Genomic DNA, 12,428 nt, shown 5'->3' on the forward strand with positions numbered 1-12,428 from the left:
ATCTTCTCAACCTAGGGATTAAACCCAGGTCTCCTGCATTGAAGGCAGATTCTTTACCATTTGAGCCACCAGGGAAGCCCAAATTATACCTAACACAGGAATAAGAAGAATTAAACAGCTAATTGTTCTTGCATTCCATCTAATATGGCCTGCCTGCTCCTTCAAAATGAACTCTCATAATCTAAATATATGTGACTCTTTAGATTTAAACACGTGAAATGTTCTACTCCAGCAAACACACCTTGGGTGCACAATGGAGAAATTGAGATGTCTGCTCCATAAGCTAGGCTGATAGGTCCTCAAAAATGAGTGTGGAGCCCAGCACATGTAGGTACTCAATAAATATGGGTTGACTCTCTCTAAGAGAGAATTGAAGACACCCTTATAAGTATCCTGCAAATAACGCTGTAGCATAAAGCTACCTTGAGTAATATATTGGGAATATAAATATATGCTTAAGGGTCTTCTACAAAAAAATCCTTTCCTCAAGGAGAAATCCTGTGTTATTCCAGAGTGTTTCTGAGTTTTCTCACTCAGGATGTACAGGGATAGAAAGAATTTCTTGAAGGACCAAGTTAAATATTCAAGGGCAAAATGTTTAGTCTCCCTTTTACCTAGAGAGTCTCCAGCCCCAAATTCCTCTCCCAGACCCTGAATATATTCCAGTAGGTTTCAGAAGAAAGACTCAGAGAAGAGTGGTAAATTCTGGTGCAGAGAAAAATAGCTCACAGAATAGAGAACACAGACTCTCCCCCTAAACTAAAAAAATGCAGTCATAATAGACTGTTCAATAAGAGCACAGCATCAAGCTTTCCAATGAATCTTCAGACCACCAGCTTCTTCCACCACCACTCTTTGCTAGCCTTCTCCCTGGAATCTAGATACTCAGTGTGTTTCAGCATTCCAAAAGAAGAAAGGTTTTGGTGTTGCCTCATGCCAGTGCGTGAGCTCTCTGTGGATTCTACCTTTCAGCCTTCAGTCACTATTTATGGATTGAAAGCTTTAATTTACTCAAAGTATTTTCAGACTCATGGTAGAAGTCCCTGTGGGAAGCAAAGAGATCCTCTCTTCTGTGAAATATTCCTGCCTAAAAACCCTAAAGTAAACTTCAGTCTTTCAGGGCCTAAGTGTGTAACAGCTCAGAAGGAATTGCAGGCTGCTTGTCTGGGTCATTCCCTTCACTTCTCTGATATTAGCCCCTTCCTCTTGTTCCACACAGAAGGTTCCAGTCCATTCACCCCTTCTGGTATGTACTTCACAGAGGCACTAGTCTCCTCTGAGAGCCCATCTCCAAACACAGAAGCTATGAACACAATCAGGCATTATTACCCTCCCTCCCGGTCCCAGCCCTCAATGGGCACTTCAAAGTCTCACAACCCAGAGTACCTGTGACCTGTCACAGTCCACATCCATTTGAGCTCATTGACCAGGGACAATGCCCATGGCCAAAGGTGGAAACACTTTATCATCAGCAAACTCAAAGAATATCACACACTTCACAACAGTGCCCAGAGTTGCTATCTGGTCTAAAAAACACCAAAAGAAGTCATAGATAATCTATCCGTGCATGTGTGCTAAGTCGCTTCAGTCATGTCCAACTCTGTAACCCTATGGACTGTAACCAGCCAGGCTCCTCTGTCCATGGGATTCTCCAGGCAAGAATACTGGAGTGGGTTGCCATCTCCTTTTTCAGGGTATCTCCCTGACCCAGGGATGGAGCCCACATCTGCTTATGTCTCCTGCATTGGCAGGCAGAGTCTTGACCACTAGCGCCATTGGGAAGCCCCAGGCTACCCGTGGTAGAATGTACATAGTTTAGAAGAAAAGAAGTCAACAAATGTCAAGACTGGAACAACAAATTTCAATTGGAATCAGCATAAAAAACAGGATATTAATGGCACTGAGAACTTCACATTTTTTAACCAGAAAAACAGTTAAATATAACTACTATGCCCAACTCACCATTATTCAATGAGGTTCAAGTAAAATCATGGAATAAAAATCTCTGTAGACTGTAAAGTGTTAGACAAATGTAGTAGAAATTATACAGATCTCTTGGCCTAGACAAAATGACTCTGAGGAGGCATTCAGAGGATGTATAGCCATAACATTCAAGTACAAAAAGAAGTTGGAATAGAATTGCAAGAAACTTGGCTTGGATATTAACGATGTTGGATATTTTTCTACACACACACACCAAAAAACAAGCAAGCAATAAAAACAAAAGGAACAGCATTATCAGAAATTTTAGCTAGGTATTAGTTATGCATTAGAATTGCTTGTTTTTAAATTAATTTATTTTAATTGTAGAATAATTACTTTATAATTTTTAAAAATACAGATGCTGACACTCCACCCAAAACCCAGTGAATCAGAATCTTCCAGGAAGATGCCTAAGTTGAGATGCCTAAATGCGTTGGGAAGGAAAAAAAAGTTTTTGAGTTCTCTAGGGAGGTTTCAAAATCTCCATCCTAAAAATGAGAAACTGGACTTAGCTTATTCTTTTCTGACCCTTTCAGTCTAGCTTTTCTATTCCTATGCCTCTTGATTATCTTTCTAACCATTTACATCGTTTTGTGATTTGCCTCTTACTCCCAGGGTAAGAGCAGCACAGGAAAGTACGGAGTAGTTTCCTATGTCATGATTGTTCTGCACTTCCTCACCTTCTCCAGCATTTTCTGCCAGAACTGCCTCCAAAGGATGATGACAATGATGGCTAAGAGAATGAAGATGATGGCTACCAAGCAGCCAATCAGGATTCGAGTATTGCTGTCATCAACTTTAAGCATTGGATCTGTAACCAGGAAAGGAAAGATGAAGAGTATTATTATCTCACAAGGCAAGAAAAGGCTTGGACCAGAGACAAGAAGGCAGAACTTGCTCCTTCAGGATAATTCCACAATATGTCACCTGAACACTTGGTATTGCTACTCTTGTATTACTTTGCTCCTATATCCTACAGTCCACATCCATGGGACAGTAGCCTCCTCCTCATCATGTATTAGACTGGATAATGGAGAGGCTTTCCATTCTTCCTAAAAGTTTGCTCCTTCATACCATGGCTTGGGTCTGCTGGCCTCTAATCTCACCTCATGTAAACCAGGTGAAGAACCAGTTTCACCATGATTTCTTTGAGACATGCCAGGGTAGCTGAGAGTCCTCTTTGGACTTTACACTATGATTATGTATTTCCCAGATTGCTGACTTATACAGCCAGTGGCTGTCTGAAGCAATGGATACATTTGTCCATATTTCCCTGCAATTGGAGAGACTAGCTTTTCGTTCCATAGACTTCCATTCTTTCCTTGAGATCCCTACAGTGGGTCTCACCTAGACACATCCCCATCCCTGTTTTTGCTCCACGTGTCCCAAACTTCCAAGAAGCTGTTGGGACAACTCAAGACTCAGCCTCAGCTGAAGAAGCACATGGACCAGCAGGGAAGGGAGTGAGTTTGGGCCATTAACTTTGGATGTGGACTGTCCTATCTTTCCAGAGCTACTCTTCATCCAAGGACACCTTGTATCAAGCCTCCTACACAGTCAGGCCTTTGCACATCTCCACTCTTCTTCATCCTCTGGAAGGTCTCCTCAACTTAATTTTTATAGCGAAGAATTCCATAACACATACCATAGGTTGTGGGGGCCACAGGCGAGGTGGGCAGGGCTCCAGAGTTGTTGTACATTGCAGCATCTGTTATAAAACAAGGGTGAGTCAGAGCTCAAGGGAAGAAGACAGCTAGGTAGTGGTTTTTCTGAAGGTAGGCTCTAAGCTAGTACTTTGTGAAATCAATTTACTGGATTAGAAATGAAATCATATATTATTAATAAATAAATAATATTACCATTCATCTCAACAGCAAGGGCAACTTTTCTTTTGTAAGTATCATGATATTAAAACCTTTAAGAAAGAATGATCAGAGGGCTGTGACCACACATTATCATAAAGCATGCACAGGAAGTGAGACCCAAGTTCAGTAAAATACAGAGAGAATATAATGAGTTAGAGACATGGAACAGACATGGCGCTAAAGATGATCTTTCCTTCAAGGAAATTAAATTAATTGAACTCCTTTGTTTACTAAAGAGTTTTTGTTATGTTTCATTGTCCTAGGCTTTTAATTTACAAATTAAGCCTTCGTCCTTATAGATAAATTAGAGCAGGGGTCCCCAACCTCCAGGGTCTAACACTGGATGATCTGAGGTGGAGTTGATGTAATAACAGTAGAAACAAAGCACACAATAAATGTATGTGCTCGAACTATCCTGAAACTACCACCCCTCTCCACCCCGTCAGTGGAAAAACTGTCTTCCACGAAACTGGTCCCTGGTGCCAAAAATGTTGGGAACTACTGAGTTAAATTATCCTTTACTGTGATCCTGAAGCTTCCAAGACTAGATCCCCAAAATGTATTTGACAGATTGATGTTGGTAACTTATTTTTCCCTCTGATTTGTCTAATAAAGAGGGGAAGAATTAAAATACTCACTTCCCATTCAAGAGATTCTCTCCCAAAAACCTAATTTTTCTTCTTATTAGCATTATGATATAAATAAAGTATCTGGCACCCACCTGTACTTTTCTGAATTGGATTCTCAGGCTTCAGTGAAAACTAATATTATCATGACATTAAAGTTCCAGATATTTCAGCAGTCAAAAACTATGTAACTATAGTTACATAGCTACAACTATTTTAAGTCTTTTTGGCAGACTTCTAAAAGTGTCTTCTTTAATGTTAATGAGAATATACACAGCAGACATAAGTAACATGTTGATCTGATTTGAGTTTACACGGGACGTATTTAATCACTTACTGAGAATATTTTTTCAAAATTGTATTCTTATCAAGAAAATATAAAAAAGATATGAATACACTTTCTGTGATTTTATGCCACAAACACCACTGTTTAGATCATTTAATATGAAACAATTGCACTGACACACTTGTTCCATTTTCCTTTCAGAAATACAAGTTTGAGATGACTTAAAACTGATCGTTCATGATGTTCTAAAATTCTTTGGTCATTAAGTTAGCAAAATATGCTTTATATTAATTCCTGAAGCAAACATTTCAAGTCTCCTGCAGAAACACTGAGGATGGTGGAAACCTACTGTCTCCTAATTAACACTTACAACGTTAAGTAACACTGATTTTGAACATTTAAATTTCTTCCCTCAATAAATACTTTATAAAATAATGAATCCACTTACTCTTAGCTTAAATTTTTAAAACAGAAGGTATTGAGGCACCAAACCTCTTTTTCTAAACATGTACTGTATTTCCTTATCAATACATCTTAATTAGCAAAACATCTTAAAATTTTTTTCTTTTAAAAATCAAATTAGGAAGTATGGGATCTTCTGGTTTATTTTTAGTCTTCCCTCTTCTCTGATGTCATTTTTTTGCCTATATTCTTCTTCCAGGCCTAGTATAAAGTCTCGCTCCTTTGTCCATTACAAATCCACTCTCTAGTGACCTCTCTCCTTCTGACCTTATTGTAGGTCACCACTTTGAACATCTTATGAAAAAAGATCGTTATCTAGGTTTTAAATCCTCATCTAAACTGTGATGATATAGACAGTGTCCTAAATGGCTTTTAACTTTTCATGATTTGACGCAGTCCATATTGGCAACTTTGTGGTCTCTAAATACCATTCCCCAATAAAAGGAACCAAGATCAATTGAGGAAATGTAATTCTACATCTGGGGCAATGAATGCTCAAAATAAGCTTGGAGTATTACTCAGCCATTAAAAAGAATTCATTTGAATCAGTTCTAATGAGGTGGATGAAACTGGAGCCTATTATACAGAGTGAAGTAAGCCAGAAGGAAAACACCAATACAGTATACTAACGCATATATATGGAATTTAGAAAGATGATAACAATAACCCTGTGTACAAGACAGCAAAAGAGACACTGATGTATGGGACAGTCTTATGGACTCTGTGGGAGAGGGAGAGGATGGGAAGATTTGGGAGAATGGCATTGAAACATGTAAAATATCATGTATGAAACGAGATGCCAGTCCAGGTTCAATGCACGATACTGGATGCTTGGGGCTAGTGCACTGCGACAACCCAGAGGGATGGTATGGGGAGGGAGGAGGGAGGAGGGTTCAGGATGGGGAGCACATGTATACCTGTGATGGATTCATTTTGATATTTGGCAAAACTAATACAATTATGTAAAGTTTAAAAATAAAATAAAATTTAAAAAAAAATAAGCTTGGGACATCTTGTTCTTTCAAATAGTAAAACAGCTATCAAAAACTTATAGGATCCAATTCAAAGTAGACAGAGCCAGCTTAAAGGCATGTGCTCTGGTCAAATGCAGGCAATCCGAGTATTAAAAAGAATATTATTTGCAACACACACCAAATTTATAAAAACCAATGAATGCATAATGATACTAAGAAACATAACAAGGATGAAAATCAAAACAAAATCTATTCAACACCATTGAAAGTTGCTAAAGGTTGCATTAACTCATTACTCTGAAAATTGATGAAAAAAATTAATCACGTATCCTGCCCTTGCAATGCAAACTATATTTCAGGGTTAACAAGTATATGGGGAATAGTTCTCATATTCAGAATAAATTCAGCTAATAAATGCAAAAGGAACAAAAGAATTAGAAAATCACCAGTCAACAACTCCTAATGAAATAATTTAAGCAGTGGTCATCAATGGAGGGTGACGTCTAAGGAGAAAGATTGTGGGGAACTTTTATGTGAAAGAAAAACCACCTGAGCCCAAGATCAATCTTAGCATCACTAAAAGTGAGGGAGTCTAACATAACATCTCCATGATGAGATTCAACATAAAGTACACAATACTACCTATGAAAAATCCTTAGCAAAAACAAATATTGAATTTGAATCAAATTCACCTGTAAATATAACCTCCAGTCAACAAGACGACAGAGGATGTAAGTTACAGTAAAATGACACCATGGAAAGCAATCAGTTAATCCAGAATGGAATTGTTTTTTAATTTATTCTTTAGATTAAAAGAGATACAACCTAGCAATGTAATAAAGGAAATACACCAGGAGGGGCTTATTAGTAGGATCCTAATTCATTCAAGCCCACTGTTGTTAAGACATTATTAGACAATCAAGGATACATGAGTGTGGGTTGGCTATTACATTAAGGAATTAGTTATTAATAAATGTTGTTACAATACATTGTTATGAAGATAATGTTATCTTCTCAGGTGTATTCTAAAATTTTATTATTGAAATTCAAATAACATCTCAGATTTGCTTCAAAGCTCTATAGCAAGAAGGGAGGAATAAATGAAACAAGGATGACCAAAAAATCAACAATTAGTAAAGCTAAGTGATGGATGGAGGCTGATTGTTCTCTTTAGTGTATATTTAGACATCTTCATTTAAAGACTTTAATAGTGCTTAGGTTTGCTTTCCCTTAACTGGTTTGATTTACATTAAAGTTTTAACACATTGTACTCATTTTCTTTCTTTTTTTTTTTAGACAAATATGAGTGAGAGCCAAGTAAACATTCTGTCCACTTCCACAGTCTCGTCTCTGCCCTTCCACAACCAAATTAGTGGCGAAAAAGATTCTATCTACCCATGAGACGCCACTTGGATAACTTTTTTCTTCTCAGAGACCCACCAATGAGAAGCTCTGGACACTGCCTTCCTCCTTCACCACCCTGCTCCCACTTCCCTAAGGGCCATCCAAGCTCCCAACCTGATTGGAAGGTGATCTCACTGAACATCATCCAGGTGTCAGCAAAATGGTATTGGCACTTGATGGCACTGGCCATGCGGTGGTGGAGGGGCACAGTGACGAAGCGAGCACTGGGGTTGACGTCATCCAGCACCAGCGGGAAGGAGACGGCGTTAGGTTCCCATTCATTGGCTTCAGAGCGGAAGTAGCACTGGACCTCCTTAAAAATCTTCACACCCTTAGCAAACATGTTGTTGCAGTGGACCTGGCCGAGAAAGAGGCATGGAGTGACAGCTTGACCCTGCTGGCTGGCACTGGGGACACAGTGCAACCTCACCCAGTAAGACCTTAGACTTGTCAAAGTTCTCTGAGCACCACCCTTGGTGAATACTTGATGCTCTGCAGTAATGCATTTTTCCCTTCTAGGAACCTCACAGTGGCACTGGAACATTGCTCTGACTTTATAAAACCTAGGCTGCTTACTCTAGTCACCTTTATACAATTGTGCTCCCCTCGCCATCTTGCTGCACACTGCTGGGAGAGGCATCCTCATCTGTTAAAGGAGGGCTGGACCAGCCTCCTCTCAGCTCCTTCATTGCCCTTAACACTTGCTGGTCTGTCACTGTGCGTCTCACCACTCCAATCCTCTCAACCATGGTTGCTATCTACGCAGAATCAACCTATTCTGAACTACTTTCTCCTAGGTACATTTCCAAAGTTAATCCACTCCTTTCAACGAGTTTAGATGAGAACCCTGAAATAACATGCTATCCAATACAATTTCATCTTTCTCTTTAGAAATCTCATTTTGACTGTCAGACACTAGCATTTGTCAGCCAGAGACACAAGACTTAATTATCTCTCAGTTAAATTCATTTTGGTAAAGCCATTCTGATGAATGCATTAAATCTTCGTCATAGATACTTTCTGAGATGAGAAAAGAAAGTCTTTGGGAAGGTAGCTTGTACCCTCTTGCCTGCTGCCATGACTCTCTCACCAGGGTATTTGTATGGCTTTTAAGGGTCATCAGGAAGAAGGATTCCACAACAGTTCTTCTGTAGCACCTTGCTGTGAGTAACATCCCTCAAAAGCAGAATGTCCATGATTGTAACTAAGTCAAGTCTCTGGTGGTAGTTCAGTAACATTACCTCAGGCTCAGTCCATTGTAGAAAATGGAGCTTTGCTGGTCACCCTCCCCTGAATTTAAAGACTTTAGGTTGGAAAAGCATCATTATAATTTTTGGAATGTATTTGTTATTTCAATTTTATGTCTTGCTTAGTCCCTGAATTGTAACCCTTCAATACCGTCCTCTGGTTTCTGGGTAATCAGTACAACCTAAGTGGCTCAAATGGTAAAGAAATTGCCTGCAATGCAGATCTCGGTTTGATCCCTGGGTTGGGGAGATCCCCTGGAATAGGAAATGGCAACCCATTCCAGTATTCTTGCCTAGAGAATTCCATGGACAGAGGAGCCTGGCGGGCCACAGTCCAAGGAATCACAAAGAGTCGGACACCACTGAGCAACTAGCACTTTCATTTTTTTTAATTCAGAATTTATTTTTAGCTGAGGAAGAAGTAATGATATAGGAATTTAATGACTGATGAAACAGACCAGAGATATGTGAAAAGAATAAAATCATGAAATATTAGAGTGACTGGAGACTTCAAAAATCTTCTAGTCCAGTTCTCTGTATACTAATTAGGAAACTGGCATTTCAAGAGGTTTGACCTTTCTGGGGTCAGTCAACATCAGAACAGGATCTAGAATCGTAGACTGCAGTCCAGCATGCTTTCCGTATCCACACCACATGGAAAGGGGGCAAATCACCTCAGATTTCCCATTTGGATTTTCCTCTAAATGTTAATGATGAAAACGTGTTAATATCTTCTTTGGGATGAATTAATAGCTCCAGTCTATTGAACACAAGTAAGTAGAATAAGGCTAAGAACGGAATCAAAAAAAAAAAAAAGAACAGAATCAAAGAAATGCCATCTACGGCTTCAATAGATTTTTCAGATGTTTTGAAATCTGTGGAGTGTTGGATAAGTGGTCTGTGGGGAAGACAATAATCTGACCTGCAAATGTTTTGGGAATCCTCCTGGAATGCAAATACATAGAACAGGATTTCATTCCCCAATGGACTTAAACACCCATGGCGGATTCATGTTGATGTATGGCAAAACCAATACAATATTGTAAAGTAATTAGCCTCCAATTAAAATAAATAAATTTATATTAAAAAATAAATAAATAAAAATATTTATTTAATAAATAGAAAACATTTTAAAATGCATTTATATATATATATATATATATATTTCAGAATCTCTTTTAATTTTTTTCCTTGTTTGTCTTTTATTTTCATTTTACATTTTTCCAAAGAAAAAGCTCTTGGGTTTACAATAATTTATATAGTTTTCCAGTTTTAATTAATTGGTTTATACATTAATCTTTGATGTTGGAATTAAGTGTCTAGTTCATTTGTTTTATATCTTCCTTTTTTAATAATGAAGAAAATATTCAATACCATGAATTTTATTCAGTGTAGTTTTATATGTATCCCATTTGTTTTGACATATGTAATGTTTTCATTTTCTAAACGCTCTGTGGATTCACATTTCTTCTAAATGCTGTATTTTAACTACAATCAGGGCAGAGAAGGAAATGGGCAGTACTTTGCCTAGGAAGCAAAACTCCTCTCTAGAAGACATTGATGACCTGAAAGTCATCATTACTTTTTGTTTCAGAAAAGTTAAAACAAGGTAGATACCTGTTCAGCCTCTTAGCCTTAAGAGGACCAACCCTGAGTCAGCTCCTGAGAAGTTTCTGGTACCTTCTCATTGCAGAATATGCTTTTGAATAATTTTGACCTGTGATAAACTACACAGGAGTGGCTGGGGACTCAGGAAGATAAAAGTCAATTGAGTTAATATTATAGCTTTATGGGGGTTTTAAAATACATTTTATTATTTGTGGGACTAGAAATTCTCCCAATGATATACAATGAATTGATATGCTTGTTCATAGGTACACATTGGGTATGCATCTTATTCACAACACAAATAAATTTTTCTTTGAAGAATACACAGTTTTGCTACCATGCAAATTTCCCTCCTCCCCGCAAAAAACTTGTGAAGGACAATTTGTTATACACAATTGCACACATGTTTTACAACTGCCAAAGAACCATTCATGAGCAACACACTGGCAGACCAGGTATATTTTTCTGTTCTTATCATATAACTAATAACTATATTATAATCTTTTATACTATTATTATTAATAGTATTAATAATATTATATTATTATTATTATAATAACTATATTATTATCTTTTATAACTATTATAATGTTAACTATATTATAATAACTAATTATCCAATTAGGAGATATTATCATCTTAACATGTGAGAGTGATGTAATAGACATGCATTTTCTTTCTGACTCCAGTTTCATGCCAAGAATTAATAAATTTTTATTTACTAGGACAATTTGTTATACACAATTGCACACATGTTTTACAACATGTGTAAAGTCTTAATGGTAAAACAGTTTCCCTTCTTCAGGGTTCCTACATACCTCTTTCTGCAAATAGTGTCTTTCCCCACTGAACCTCAAACTGTCCCAAGAAAGAAACTATTTCTTATTCATCTGTTTACCCCAGAATCTAGCATTCAGGTTTAACATCTAATCTGGTCACACTTCACATGGACGTTTTCTTCCCTTCTATTCCTTTCTCTCTGAAACATACATGGGTTTGAAAAGGCAAAATGACCATTTGAGCTAAGTACCACCATACCAACAGAGATGTCCTCAATGCTTACATCTAGGGTGGGCTGTCCTGAAAGGCCCTACCCCAGAGAAAATGGAAATCAGGCCTTAAGTCCCCTCCCTAAGCTCTTCTCAGGGTCTCACTTAACTCTTCACAGAGCTGTCCTTTTCCCAGATCTTTCAGCTTTTATCCAAGTCCTCAATAAAATTTACCTCCTCACTCTTAACTACTCTGTAATAATAAACTGATAAAATCACTTCTGCTATTGCATTGAAGACATTAACTTTTGCATTTTAACGCAGACTTTGGGGTGATGGCATTTTAGCAAAAACAAATTAAAAAACCTAATAACTTACATTTGAGAGCTTAGAAAAGACTTGGGTTAAAACCACACCACCTCACTTGCCTTGAATCTCATTCATTGGATAAAACTCCTCTGGCTAGGCAAAGAGTCACAGAGATCTCAGAATCTGGACCTGAGGTCTAAAATCCAGATGTTGGCCCAGCCAGAAGTCACAGCAATTTCTCTTGCCTGGCCCCAGTCCTTCTACAAGTTTCTGTTTATAGTTGAGAAAATACAATTGCATTTTCAGTGTCTTATTGCTGTCCATCGTATCTCCTCCTCCTTCCACCCTACGTGGCAGAGATACAGAGATATACATGGCGAAAGTAGGCAATAAAGGATATCATTTGTTCATTTGCAAACATTTTTTGAGCCTGCATATATATAACTGCCAGGTGCTTGGGTACTGAGATCAGAAAGCAGAGTCACCACCTTGGAGGAGCTTGAGGTCTAATAAGAGAACCAGACACATACACATATAGCTGATCATAGATAAGGAAACAAAGAACTCTGGGAATAGAAGTGTATGGGATCTTTTATCACGGTTTCTCAGTGCTGTGGGCATAGAGAAAATACTCAGAGGGTGGAGACTGGTTCAAAATATAGAGCCCTTTTTTCT

At 38.0% G+C, this 12,428-nt stretch overlaps 1 protein-coding gene across 5 annotated transcripts in view; it reads right to left on the reverse strand.

The window, feature by feature from the left end:
* DDR2 (discoidin domain receptor tyrosine kinase 2) overlaps positions 1-12,428 on the reverse strand; it is a 183,035-nt gene that overhangs the window by 29,440 nt on the left and 141,167 nt on the right. For all 5 annotated transcript variants that reach the window (XM_061400069.1, XM_061400077.1, XM_061400061.1 and 2 more), the window contains 3 exons: positions 7,715-7,958; positions 3,629-3,691; positions 2,664-2,794 (listed from right to left, as the gene is read on the reverse strand). In XM_061400069.1, the coding sequence (XP_061256053.1) occupies positions 2,664-2,794; positions 3,629-3,691; positions 7,715-7,958 (438 nt within the window). The remainder of the gene's footprint in view (positions 1-2,663; positions 2,795-3,628; positions 3,692-7,714; positions 7,959-12,428) is intronic.

This window comes from Bos javanicus, chromosome 3, assembly GCF_032452875.1.
Source record: "Bos javanicus breed banteng chromosome 3, ARS-OSU_banteng_1.0, whole genome shotgun sequence".
Classification (NCBI taxonomy): domain Eukaryota; kingdom Metazoa; phylum Chordata; class Mammalia; order Artiodactyla; family Bovidae; genus Bos; species Bos javanicus.